The 14370-nt window shown below is 36.7% G+C and overlaps 2 protein-coding genes across 3 annotated transcripts; one reads left to right on the forward strand and one right to left on the reverse strand.

The window, feature by feature from the left end:
- Positions 1-3968: 3968 nt before the first annotated feature.
- Positions 3969-7574, forward strand: gtf2h3 (general transcription factor IIH, polypeptide 3). The gene is made up of 13 exons (XM_037680376.1): positions 3969-4051; positions 4170-4249; positions 4766-4872; positions 5467-5606; positions 5771-5833; positions 6270-6299; positions 6387-6415; positions 6502-6576; positions 6653-6706; positions 6794-6862; positions 6959-7094; positions 7199-7235; positions 7375-7574. The coding sequence occupies exons 1-13, from the start codon at positions 4042-4044 to the stop codon at positions 7442-7444; spliced, it is 900 nt and encodes a 299-aa protein (XP_037536304.1). The 5' UTR covers positions 3969-4041; the 3' UTR covers positions 7445-7574.
- A 1526-nt stretch (positions 7575-9100) lies between these two features.
- Positions 9101-11389, reverse strand: psmd9 (proteasome 26S subunit, non-ATPase 9). 2 transcript variants are annotated; one of them, XM_037680377.1, is made up of 7 exons: positions 11208-11389; positions 11035-11134; positions 10290-10483; positions 10067-10168; positions 9731-9819; positions 9470-9493; positions 9101-9321 (listed from the first exon to the last, which is right to left on the reverse strand). In XM_037680377.1, exons 1-7 carry the CDS (start codon positions 11328-11330, stop codon positions 9306-9308), a joined length of 648 nt encoding a protein of 215 aa, XP_037536305.1. In that variant the 5' UTR covers positions 11331-11389; the 3' UTR covers positions 9101-9305. The 2 variants fall into 2 exon arrangements, with proteins under 2 accessions (XP_037536305.1, XP_037536306.1); XM_037680378.1 differs by having other exon boundaries at positions 9101-9493.
- Positions 11390-14370: the final 2981 nt, after the last annotated feature.

The raw sequence follows: 14370 nt of genomic DNA on the forward strand, positions 1-14370 counted from the left end.
AAAAAAACGAAGTCCAGATGACATGATTCAACCTTTTTTGTTGTTATATACCTGGATGACTGAGAAAACAAACTTAGTGTATGTAAACTTCTGGTTTCAAATGTAGCTCTGCAAAGAATCGACTGTAGTGTCCAGATATTATTTTAAAATCATTTGTTAGTGTTGCATTCACATTCAGTTTAGTGACATTATTAATATTGGCATGATGCTTTTCCAAGTTAAAAATGAGAATTTTGTCCTCCTTCATTTAGCCATCTTGCTCTGGATCTGACAAAAGCACCTCTGGCTTTCTGATTGTACAGTTCATCTAATTTAATCTGCAAATTTGTGAGTTCTAGCTTTCCTTCCTCTGATAGTGTATCTGGGGTTTTACAAGATAAAGAAGTTATCCTTGACACCATATTTAGTTCTACCAGTTTCCTCGATTTTACTAAATCGCTACTAAATTTTCTTTAAAAAAATGCACCAAGCTCAAACTTCAGAAGTTCCCAATTGACACCAAATTGTCCCTTTTTCAGCTTTTGACCTATAGTGTGAAATTAAGTGCATCACCTCTTTTTACTTCCTCATTTGTAAGTGTAGAACTGTTAAGTTTCCAATATACTGACTGTGTAATTGAGGAGTAGATAGTATTGTATTGATACTGTAATAGCCTTATAGATCTGTAAGAGGAGTGGGATGTTCTCCATGTCATTTTCTTTAAAACCCTTGGAAATCAACTCTTGACCTTGTTTTATTGCTCCATGTAAATATCTTGTTATTAGGATATTTTGCTTGCCATATATCTTCAAGATCAAGAGCTCAAGATCAAGAAGGCACATCAGAGACTCTATTTCCTCAGGCGGCTGAGACTAGCTGGTCTGGGAAGCTCAGTCCTCACCTCCTTCTCCAGGTGTGCAGTGGAGAGCATCCTGTGCTCCAGCATCAATGTGTGGCATGGAGGCTGCACAGCTGCAGAAAGAAAAGCTTTGCAGAGAGTGGTGAAGGCTGCACAGAAGACTGTTGGAGTCAGTCTCCCCACCATCACAGACATCTACACCTCCAGATGCAGGAAGAGGGCCACCTGCATCATGAAGGACCCCACTCACCCAGCACACACACTTTTTGCCCCGCTCCCCTCAGGCAGGAGGTTGCGGCGCATTAGAACCACTAGATTGAGGAACAGCTTCTACCCTGAAGCTGCTAGACTCATGAATATTTAATCTGGATTATCACAGTGAAAAAAAACAAAAAACTGTAATGCAACTTTGATTATTGATATGTGCTGCTGATTATCCATGCTGCTGATTATTTCATGCTGCTGTATTCATTCATTCGTACTCATCCACCCATAATGACTCATGTTCGTGCTGCTGTTGTTCGGTGTATTGTTTTGCATTATTAGTGACTAGTGTATATCTTCGATCTTTTAGCGTACCATTTGGTGTTTGTTTAGCATTAGTTCATATCTTAGATCTTTATTTAGTTTCTATTTACACTTTATATTTTTGCTATTGTTGGGATGTAACTGGGACACTGTGTACACAATTTTGTTCCACCTCATGTGATGCAAATGACAATTAAGAAACTTGACCTTGATATCTTCAAGGTTAAATTTATTCATGAATGCACTAAGACTTGTGTTTGTTCTATTCAATCAGCCCCGAGGCCATTTATCCATGGAGATATTAAACTGATCCAGATGAAATGATTTAACCTTTTTTGAGTTTGGGAATTTAGACAGCCAGTGTAGTATATCCTCTATCGACATAATAAGAATATTGTTTTCCTATTTTCTGTTGAATCCATATACGTTACATGTTATGTAGACTCTGTCATTATGTTTAATAGTTTGGCAGATAAAGTGACCATTAGGGTCACACTCGGTACACAGAACCTCCCGACTAAACCTGTTCTTTAATGTAGTGACCCCAGCTGAACGTTCAGTGCCATGTGAGAGCCACACAGAGTTGCTCCATTGAGATTTCCAAAAGCTGGCATTGTTTGACACCAGTGGGATTCTTGTAAAGACAAAATCTATTTTGAATTGTTTGGCAAAATGGAATAAAGCTTTGCACTTAATATTGTTTCGCAAACACCTAACATTTAAATATAAAAAGGATCAATTCAACAGATTTGAACAAAGTAAACAAATAGTACTTTAAGCAAACCTTGAGTACATTAACTGTGCAACGTTGAGATCAGCACCAACATGTTATAAGCCCCGTGCAGAATGATTAGGCATGAATGTAAAACGAACCTCTTATCATTTTGCCCTTAAACATTAAGCTCCCTATTTTTTTCTCATATTAAATTAGAGGATTATAAACACATATAAAAAAAATATTATTCTGACAGAATGTGTTAACTATTAAATTCAAACAGGAGTGAACAAAACTGAGAACAGAATGAAACTGACAGCATTTAGAGCCAAGTCCTGTTGCTCTTCTTCTTTAGAGTAAAATCGTTCTCTCCATCTAAAGACGTAGTTCTGAGCCACTAATGAAGACTCTTCCTCCCATGAAGTAGGCCGTCTTCCTCTCGTCTCGTGCTCTTTTAACCTTGAGCCAAAGTTTTTGTCTGTTATCTCTTTCTTCTATTGGTCTTCTTTGAAGCGCAGACCCTTCGACTGCAGAAGAGCACTGTTCTTCGCTGCTTTCCACAGCTCCTCCTTGCAACGCCGGGAGATGAACCTGATGATGATGATGACGCCGTAGGGCTTTGGGTTGTCAGTACGACTTCTTCTTGTATGATAGGCCAGAAGGCGTCAGGAAGTTTCTCTCTCTCAGATGGTAGTATTTGCTGACATATTTCAGGTTTCTCTTGTAAATGAGTCCCCAAGGCTCAATGGGATTAACCTGTATAAATAGAGGTTGAATATTAATGACTTTAGCTCGTACGTCTTCCCTTTCAGCTTCTGGTAACCCCTGCAACCACAGATTCCACCGTCTTCCATAGTTTTCCAGGTCAGCATTTTAGAGCTGAATTCCCATTTTTCTCCACCTGCTTTTCCATGAGACATTTTTTCATTCATTAATTTTAAATCAGTGCAAATGTCATCCACCATTCTCTCAAGCGCATCACTTCTTGAGTTGATCAAATCAGCTAGTGTGCAAACAGCATTGTCTGGGATATGTGCATTTTCTGTGTCATGGAGTCTAAACAGAACAGGTTTCTTAGGGGGAGGGGGCTTACTGAGGGTGACCGGCAGTGGTGGGAATTCCTCTTCATTTAGTGGATGCATGGTTTCATCTATCATGCTGTTGTTAGCCGAGAAACTAGCATGGTTTTCCTTTTCACCACAGATGTCTCTCTTTCTTGCAAATTTGTGAATCTCTAATGGCCTCAGGCTCCAGCTGTAGATAAGACAGGATCAAGACAGGCTTAATTGTTGGTTTAACTTCATTAAACTCGCTGAAAATGGTTGTACTACTTTTATAGAACCAGATCTCTGACTTTGCTTTGAACATGTTTTGTTTGGTTTCACTGACTATCCCAACAACTAAAGAAAAACAGTTCTATATTATTAATCTTATTATATACCTAGCCAAATGGCATATTCATAAATGTAGATACACTAATCAAAAAACCTCTTGTCTCCATTTTTGAAAATGAGGTCAAACAATACATCAAAACTATTAAATATTCCACCAACACGAAGGCCATAAAAACTTGCATCTTATGTGCTCTCTTGAATATATTTATGTAATATGTTATTGTAAATTATTATCTCAGTGTTTGTAACCCCCTGGCGGCTGTTATATAATTACTGTATACTGCATTTTATTGTATTGTTTTATACTTTTTCAATAAAGATTTTTTAAAAACCCATTAAACATAGAAGTGACGTCATCAATAAGCGACGCATAAACCGTTTAGCCGTGTGTTGGTCTTATGTCTTTAAATACAGTAACTTTAAATCGATTATATATTGTAAGCGTGTTCTAATTCCAAAACACTGTCAGCTCAGTGAATATAATGGTCTGTTGTTGATCAGAAATGGATTTTATCATCAGTTAAAACCGGAACATTTGTTGGTTTATTCGTTTCAGACTTCTTGTGATGGCATCAGGTATGTTCTGTGTTTAGTTTAGCTCAAATAGTTATTGTTTTGCATGCTTCACGTCTAAAATTGTTTTGGAGTTCTATACTGCGTTCCAGTGTTTTTTAATTATTATTATTTTTTACAGAGGAGGAAATTAATCTCCTGGTTATCGTTGTGGATGTGAACCCTATATGGTGGGGTCAACAAGCTCAACGTGAGCCAGAGGTATTATTTTTAATACTCAGTTACTTTGTCGACTGTGCAGTCTTTGCAGAAATAAATAAATAAATCACCTGAAACTAATGTAAAAGATAAGCAGCTATTTTTACTGGCACTAAAATAATTAGGATTTTGTCCATTGAAATGTGAAATGATATGAGCTAAGTTTCCAGATGGAACATTACAAAAGTTACACTTTTTTGTAACTGAGTAAACACTGATATCATTTTTAAAATTGACTTATTTTATGTAAATGGCCATTTGATAAAATCAGAACAGATATTTGCATTTCAGGGATAAGTAGTTATAAAAATATCTTAAACTAGAAGAACTTCACCATTACTGTTTATTATTACTGATTCTTTTATTGTACTAAATGGAGCAAACTAATTGGACAATATACAGCAGTGAACTTAACTGGGTAAATAAAACAACACAAAGAAAAACACCTTAAAAGTTTTGTAATATTATTTACATGTAATAAGATAATTAAAGACTATCTTTTGTCTTTTCCGTGTCAAGTTCACTTTGTCTAAGTGCATGGATGCAGTCATGGTGATGGGAAATGCTCACACAGCCATGAACAGGACGAACAAGCTGGCTGTCATCGCTAGTCACTGTCAGGACAGGTAACTCTACACAGCAGTTTCATGTCATGAACAATACATCTAGTTAACTGTTCTTTGTATACATTAACACATGAAATAGTTACATTATGTTTCACTCAGGCTTACAGAAATTATGCATTATTATATGTATTTTATCAAGACCAATTACTCAGTTTATAAAGTTAAAATTGCTTTTTTTTTTGCTCTCAGTTTTTGTATGAATGCATCTTTTTGATTTTCTTTGCTATTCATACATTAAGTAGTTTAATTTAAAACATTGTTGTATTGTTTTTCATCCATTCATACATCCATCAAAGCGTAAAGATTAAAGGTTCAGTTAAGTTTGTATATGTCACATTACATACTTCATGTGCTTAATCAATCATGTATATCTCATGGAATTCATTCTGCAGAGGCTGTTCCTGTACTTTGAAGTAATATTTGCTCCAAAGATTTTTCTTCAAAGTAATATTTCAAATGTAGGATCTAACTTATCTAGCATAATGTTTTTTAAGTTTTGATTCTGCATTTGATTTAATGTATTTAGTTGTAGCTCCCAGAAAGTGTCTACATTTTGTTCCTGTCTTTGCTCATGGTGGTGTCTCTTCTGCTCAGTCACTTCCTGTATCCCACTAAGAGTTTGAAACATGGGGACGGTGGCGACGACGCATCCTCCAGCAAGGATGGAAAATATGAACTCCTGTCTGTCGCCAACAACATTATTACGGAAGAGATCAAGAACCTTATGACCAAAAGTAAGTCTAGTATAAATGTAGACGAATATTCATATAAGTGCTGCTTCCTCAGCTTTCTGCCAGAAAAAATATTTATGTTTGCATTGAATTTGTAGTTTTATTTTCAGGTATTTATTGAGACTTAGTATTAATGATTTCTTGACATCTGTCTTGTGTTCTTACAGCTGAAGTGACAGGAAACTCAACTGATACTCTGCTGGCGGGATCCCTTGCTAAAGCCCTCTGCTGTATCCTTTGAATGAGAAGCACTTTTATATTTATAATTCAGTATATATATTTTTTGAAAATAGATGAGTAAGAACGCTTGTACTTTTTTTTCAGTAGTTATTAGTGGCTCAAGTTATATACACACTATACAGATAAGTCTTGTCACAAAATTGTCATTTTTTATGTATTACCTGCAAATCATGTTGTAATAAACAAGTCAAAAGTAATGCATGTCACAGGAGATTGTCATACTTTATGTATTTGTTGTTTTATCAATACGGCGGTGTTTGCTTGATGAGTTTATATTTCCAAGCTCTGGTTTAAATTTACAATTTATTTATGTGCTGCTTTTCTGAGAAGTCAAGATGTAGTAGATATTTTAGTTTGGCGACTTCCCGTTTTGTCTACAGTGGTTGTACTGTTTTAGCAACTTTTCCTAAACGCTGTAATATTCAGATATTAACAGGGTCTCAAAAAAGATGGAAGGTAATATCTTTTTTTTTTCTTCCAAATATCAGAATCAAAGGAGGCAGTTACTTATTTTTATCCCACATGTATGTTTTGTTGTTTTAGTTGGACAGGACGTTAAATCGAGGATACTGGTAAGCCTTTGACTTCGTTCATGACTGGTTTTTTTTTTGTTGTTGTTTTCCTGCGTTTTGAGCTCATGTTCTGGATTCACCGACAGGTGATAAAAGCAGCTGAGGACTGTGCCCTGCAGTACATGAACTTCATGAATGTGATTTTCGCTGCACAGAAACATGTAAGAGCAAGAATCTCTGTTCAGCAGTATTCTTTCATGAGTGTATTAGTCAGTTCATTTAACTATTTTTAAACAGAACATCCTGATTGATGCCTGTGTGTTGGACTCAGAGTCAGGACTCCTTCAGCAGGTACTTATTTGTTTCATACTTTATTTCTCAACATTTTATTTTCAGGAGAATAATACCACCATGTGTGCCTGTGTGTTTGTTTTTTAGGCTTGTGATATAACTGGAGGAGTATATCTGAAAATACCACAGAAAATAGCCCTGGCACAGTATCTGCTGGTGAGTTGGGCACATTTTAAAAGATGTATTTTTGCAACACAACAAAATGCGGTTGCTTACGCATGCAGATTGTGCGTTTTGTTTTCGTGTGAACAGTGGGTGTTCCTGCCCGACTCGGAGCAGCGCACTCAGCTGGTGCTGCCGCCACCTGCTCACGTGGACTACAGAGCCGCCTGTTTCTGCCACCGGAACCTCATCGAAATTGGTTACGTGTGCTCGGTTTGTTTGTCAAGTAAGTCACAAAACGAACCAAAAAAATGCGTCACGGCCATTCTTGTATTTATTAAGAGTAAATGTTCTTCTTGTGACCATTTTTTTTTGCCTTTTTCCCCGAAGTTTTCTGCAACTTCAGCCCCATTTGCACAACATGCGAGTAAGTATGCTGTAATATAAAGTCAGTTAATCAAGGAGAATCTGTTTTTAGATCACAGTAATGATAAGGCAACATTACACAGTGTGACATCTGAGTTTTTTTTTGTTGGCATTAATTTGATTTATATTTATATTTTTAGGACTGCATTTAAAATCCAACTACCACAGATGGTCAAGCCCAAAAAGAAGAAAATGAAGCTGCCAGTGTGATATCTGATATGGATTTTTTTTTTGTTACACTTGGATAAAACTACTTTGTTTGTACAGATTTGTAAAATGTTGATGCCTGAGAGGCAACAGACCTGTCAACATCTCAGCAATGACAGATTTTACATAAACACCCCCATCTTCTCTCTTTTTTCTGAGAACTTTTGTTTAAAGGACTATATGTAATTTATTTCATACATGAAACAAATTCAGGCATATTGCCTCAGTATTTGTTGACAAGTTTCAATTATTGTGCTAGTTTATAAAACATGGATTAAAATCTTTCAAATAACAGATTAAACAAACTTTTTTGTGTGTGTTGGGGACAATTTTACATAATAAAAACAAGTTTTCAAAATGTTAACATTTTATTTTCTTTAATATATGAAATTCACAAGATTCATCCTTTCTCCCTCACTGAACTAGTTGTTGCTAAACTAGAAGCATTTTACAGAATAGGCTGTGTTTGTCCAAAGAAGTAAACTGTGTGTATCCTGTCAAGTTAAATCAGAATCTAACTGGATGTGGACACAGTTGTTTATCCAGGTGCATCTGAAAAAATGTGAATATTGTAAAGAAGTTCAATTGTTTTTGTCAATCAATTAAATCATCTCCGTGAAGCTCGTCAGCAGAAGGAAGCATGAAGTCTCTAAAATGTCCTGGTAGATGCTGCGTTGACTGTGGACATCAGAAAACACAGTGGACCAACACCAGCAGAGGACATGGACCCAAACCATCACTGACTGTGGAAACTTCACTCTGGACTTCAAGCAACATGGACTTTGAGCCTCTCCACTCTTCCTCCAGACTGATCTTGATTTATAAATGACATGGAAATTTACTGTAATCTGAAAAGAGGACATTGGACCACTGAGCAACAGTCCAGTTCTTCGTCTCATCAGCAGGTAAGACTCTTCTGATGTCTCTGGTTCAGGAGTGGATGGACTTGAGGAATGAGACAATTGAAGCTCGTGTTTAGGAGTTCATCAGCTGATTAGGGTGTGACCATGACTTTACAATATTGAAGCTCCACAATATTTGAATTTTCTGAGACAGAATTTTGTTTTTTTTATTATTTGTAAGTTATAATCAAAAATACAAGAAATAAAGGCTTGGATTATTTCACTTTTTGAAATGAACATAAAATTGAAAAAGGTAGTTTTACACATAATCATGGGGCTACAGAAAATTTCATAAAAAATATCGACATGCTCTTTTTGCTGCCCTTTAGATCCAAATTAAATATTTATCCAATGAAATATTTGAATATTTTTATTTAAATACCAATGGGGTGGTTAGCTCTAGGTGAGGTTATGGCTTACAAAATTTGCAATAATCCCATGACTATAGTTTCCAACAGATTTAACTTTACAAAATACACAAACTGCAGAAAATGTCCCCTATGTGTGGTGCTTTAGAAAATGGCCTACATTTCTAAACGGTAAAGTAAATTTAAAAAAAGTACAAGAAATGTACACATTCTAAATGACAATCAGCTACTTACAAGTTCTCTGGTTAAAAAGTCTGACATACTTTTATTTTCGGCACACGTCTATATTGTATTTAATGTTGGAAAAGTAGCAGTAATAGTTCATTATGGTATATGTTTTGAGTTGCTTAAATACACTATTAGTGCTATTTTATCATGATTTGACTATAAGCTTTTATCCATTATAAGATCAAATATTCTCACAGATGTTTGTTCACTACTTTATTCAACCCAAAATAAATTGTACACAAGATGAAACATTTTCGAACAGACTGCAGGAATAATACAGGTGGAGTTCTTTCACATCCAGGATCAGTCAGTGTCCCACTTCTCTCATCCAGTGGATTCACTGTGTCTGTGCCACCTTTTACATATTCAGTCCTCAGAGCAGCTTTCGAACGGAGGAAATATTTAAATTGAAACAAAAAAGCATCAATATTTCTGCAGTAATAATTATAAAGTCAGTGTAAAAGCACTCAGGAAAGATAAGTCAAAGATGAGATTCTTGTACATAAATACAACACAGTTCTGTAGATTACCGCTGAACAGGAACAATGTTGCATCTGGGGGAACAACAACAAAAAAACAGATAATGGTTTAAAAAAAAACAAGGCAGCATTTTAAGTTAGTTACATTAAGAATGTGCACCAATGAGATGTTTAATCAGTATCAACAGAGAAGTAAAAATTCAAGCATATTTGATTAACTTTTTTTTGGTTGTTCTTTCCATTGGTTTTTAAATTGTTGCAAATTCTACATACGTGCACAAATGTGTGTGTGTGTGTATGTGTGTGTCTCACCCCAGCAGACCTCTGCCAGACCACCTCTGTGGAGTCAAATTCATCTGAACTTTTTGGCCAGCCCTGATCACTCCAACACGTAATGGTTTCTAAAAACCAAACATGACGCTGCATGTTACACTAAATAATACTGTCATTAAAGTCAAGTACAAATTTATCATATAAAAACAGACACTGTGATAAAATAAACTGAAGATTTATAAAATTGATATATGACTGTTAAACAAAAAGAAAGTTAAAGCAAACTGAAGGAAATGTAAATCTGCAATTAATTGTTACTTAAAACACAGAAAACTGTTTCTTTAGCTAAAATCAACTTACTTAAAGTAAACTTACCCCTTCACTGTGCTGCACCACAGAAGCAATGTTCTGGAGGTTCTGAAAGTTTCCTGTGTTTACCGATCCAAACTCGATGACTTCATCTCCTACTCTGAGACCCTTTGAAAAGAAACAACCAAATATCAAAGGAAAAGAAACACGATTGTTTAAATGCTGAATTCAAACAATTCTGATCATGTGATAAATTACTAAATATAATAGCCCAGTTGCTGTGACTCACAGCCCCAGAGGCAGGCGAGCCTTCGGTCACAGCATCCACTCGTGCAAAAGGAGGAGGTAGGGTGACCTGCTGCTCCATCGCTTCCTCCTGGGCTTCAGTAGCATCCTGTTCCTGCTTGGCCTTCTCCCGAGCGTGCAGCTTGTGCAGGGCTTCTTCTATCTCTGCCATGATGGCTTTGTGATCATTCTGCAGACCTGAAACACAACAAAGTCTTTATGTTACAATAAAAGTATGAAAAAAAAAATCTGAAGTTCCATAAATGTACTACTGATAACTGGAAAATGAACATAAGAAGAAATCAAACCTATAATGATGTTATTGTTCTGTGAACGGTATTAAAGTGTGGAACAAAATCATCTATGGATTTATGATGTTGTGATGGAGTTGTATGTTTCATACTATAAATTAAAACTTTTTCAAGGTTCAAGGTTCTTTATCGTCATTCGCATCACCTGTGGCACAGGAGGTGGAACGAAATTTTGTACACAGGGTCCTATACAACAACAGCAAAAATATAAATTGTAAAAGTTTTAGTTTAAGTAGTTTAAGTGACTAAGTTGCAAAATGAAATTAACATATATATTTTTTTTTCCTCCAATGATTGTAGAAGAAACGTGCATTCGCTATTATCTTTAAAATGTGTTCCCAAGTTTGTTTTTTTACAAAAACACTTCTAATGTTAGATAAACAATAATCTACAAACTGTGATTATCAGTCACACAAATCGTTGTCTGATTGTTCCTACATGAAATATTGTGCCTTGCTGCTCTGATTTGGTACAAATTGACATCTGCACGGGGGTAGCCCTCGTCGTCAACCAGGGGACCTTCGACTCCGACACCCTGCTGTAAACAAACAAAAACATGTTAGCATGTTAGCTATACAGAGCTACCTGTGTCCAGCAGGATTCTAACTTACGTCTTCTAAAACATCGTAATAAGCTTGTATTTGTTCCTCTATTTCGTCTTTCTTCTTAACAAGATTTTTAACATCATCCATCGTTACTTCAGTGCCTTCGGGCCTATTTTCTTCTGTTTTCATGTTTGCTGACCAGCTGCTGGGTTCCCCAACACTTCCGGTGATTCTGTTTCCGGTGCAGCGCCCTCATGCGGCCAAGTCTTGACACTGCCAAATGTTACAAACCATCCAGTCCCAGTAATACTTATTTTATGTGCTGTTGTCCTTATTTCTTGCAAATAATTAAAATCACATTTATTAGTAATTGATTTTTGATTTCCCTTAGCCCATCCGTGTAACACAATTAGATTTTCTATAATAATAATAATAATACTTTATTTATAAAGCCCTTTAAAACAACCACAGCTGCCACAAATTGCTGTACATATAAAATCAAGAACATTTAAACACATAAAAACAGCTGTTAAAACATTAAGATCAATAAAATTAATAAAAACAGTGCAGAGTAAATTCAGTGTGTGCTAAAAGCCAGGGAGTAAAAATGTGTTTTTAAAAGAGTTTTAAAACTGGACAGTGAAGGGGCTTGTCTGATGGGAAGAGGGAGATCGTTCCACAGTCTTGGAGCAGCAACAGAAAAAGCTCTGTCCCCTCTGAGCCTCCGCTTAGACCTCGGCACCTCCAGGAGTAGCTGATCAGCTGATCTGAGGCACCAAGCAGGAGAGTATGGGTGAAGCAGCTCAGAGAGGTAGGATGGAGCAAGACCGTTTAAACTTTTAAAAACAAATAAAAGAATCTTAAAATGAACTCTAAAATGAACAGGCAGCCAGTGGAGTGAAGCCAGAGTGGGGGTGATGTGCTCCCTTTTTTGAACTCCAGTTAGAAGCCGAGCAGCAGCGTTCTGGACCAACTGGAGGCGTCTGAGGGAGGACTGGCTGACTCCAAGGTAAAGAGCGTTACAGTAATCCAGCCGAGAGGTGACGAAGGCATGGATTACTGTTTCCAGCTGCTGTTTTGTAAGGATGGTCTTTACCTTAGCCAGCTGTCTGAGGTGATAAAAACTGGTCTTGACCACCGCTCCAATCTGGGACTCTAATTTAAAATCACTGTCCATTTTAAAACCCAAGTTAGAAATAGTTTTCTTTACATGTGGTGCCAGAGGGCCCAGATCAACAGGGCAAGGTTCACAAGAGCCACTAGGACCAAACACCATCACTTCTGTTTTCTTTTCATTGAAATTTAAGAAGTTTAAAGACATCCAGGCTTTGATGTCTTCAAGACACAACAGAAGTGGCCTAATTGAGGGGGCATCTTTCTTTTTAAGTGGCATATAGATCTGACTGTCGTCAGCGTAACAATGAAAAAAGATCCCATGCTTTCTAAGGATTGATCCCAATGGAAGCAGGTAAAGGGAGAAAAGCAGAGGACCTACTCTACTTCTACTTTAACATTATACTGGAACACTTGGAGAGCTGGTGCAGAGAGAATAACCTTCACATCAATGTGAAGAAGACTAAGGAGATGATTGTGGACTTCAGAAGGAACAAAAACACCTACACCCCCCTGAACATAAGAGGATCTGCGGTGGAAGTGGTCTCCAGCTACAAGTACTTGGGTGTACACATGAATGACAACCTCTGCTGGAGCAACAACACCACCAGCCTGATCAAGAAAGCTCATCAGAGACTCTACTTCCTCAGACGGCTGAGGCGAGCTGGTCTGGGAAGCTCAGTCCTCACCTCCTTCTACAGGTGTGCAGTGGAGAGCATCCTGTGCTCGAGCATCAATGTGTGGCATGGAGGCTGCACAGCTGCAGAAAGAAAAGCTTTGCAGAGAGTGGTGAAGGCTGCACAGAAATCTGTTGGAATCAGTCTCCCCACCATCACAGACATCTACACCTCCAGATGCAGGAAGAGGGCCACCTGCATCATGAAGGACCCCACCCACCCAGCACACACACTTTTTGCCCCACTCCCCTCAGGAAGGAGGTTAAGGAGCATTAAGTGTAGAACCACTAGACTGAGGAACAGCTTCTACCCTGAGGCTGTTAGACTCATGAATCTCTAACTAGAATAATCACTGTGAAAAACCATATCATGTTGCTGCTGATCTGTTTCATGTTGCTGCTGATCTGTTTCAATGTTGATGTGTTCATGCGTGCACATCTGCTCACAGACTCATGTTCATGTTTGTGCTGATGTTCAATGTTTTACGTTATGAGTGCTTAGTGTATATTTAGTTGATGTTTTTCTTAGTTCATATCTTAGATCTTATTACTGTTTTTCTTAGACATTTTATTGTTGGATGTAACTGGGACCCCGTGTACATAATTTCGCTCCACCACATGTACCACATGAGGTGCGAATGACAATAAAGAAACTCTGACTCTGACTCTCTGATACTGTACAACACAAAAAATAAAACATACAGGTCACAAGAAATATCCTGCAGCTTAAAAATGTTTCTAAAATGTTAACACCAAAACACCGTGTCTAAATAGAGCCCAACATTTTATTCTAAGACTTTATTTTAATTCAAGTAAATCTATGAATTTCTAGACTTGTTTGATTCTCTATAAATATTGGAAATGTGGCAATTACATGACACTTTAGCCAAACAGCATTTACATATTCTTGAAATTACATCATATTTTTCTAGTGCATTTTGTGAAATTGTGAAGAGGCATCTACTAAATATTTCTGAAAAAAAAGATTTTATTACAAAAAGATGGATTATGCAACAATTTGTTTAAGCAAGAATCAATTTTTTAGGTATTTTAATGTGGAGAATTAAAGTTTAAGAACATTTGATCTGGTTCATGTAAAAAAAAAATCAGATTTGTGGTAACAGAAGTGTAATGCTATATTTGTAAGAATGTTAGTTTATGTAAATCACAAACAGGAACTGGAAATGTTTCATGCTTTTTGTTTCTGACCAACTAAACTTTTCTTTTTATTGTGGACTCAGGCACAGAAAGCATGTCAGAAAACTGACAAATTATTTGCACGCACCAATTTATTAATATAACTATCTTTTTGTTTTAACTGTGACATTCCCATTCCTAAAACAGGTCTGCTATAAAATACAAACAAGGCAAAAAGCAATACATCATTTTAAATTAAATAAGCCAGCTTTAATATATTATTACATACACTCATTGAACAAA

This window comes from Nematolebias whitei, chromosome 8, assembly GCF_014905685.2.
Source record: "Nematolebias whitei isolate Nwh7 chromosome 8, NemWhi1, whole genome shotgun sequence".
NCBI classification, from domain to species: domain Eukaryota; kingdom Metazoa; phylum Chordata; class Actinopteri; order Cyprinodontiformes; family Rivulidae; genus Nematolebias; species Nematolebias whitei.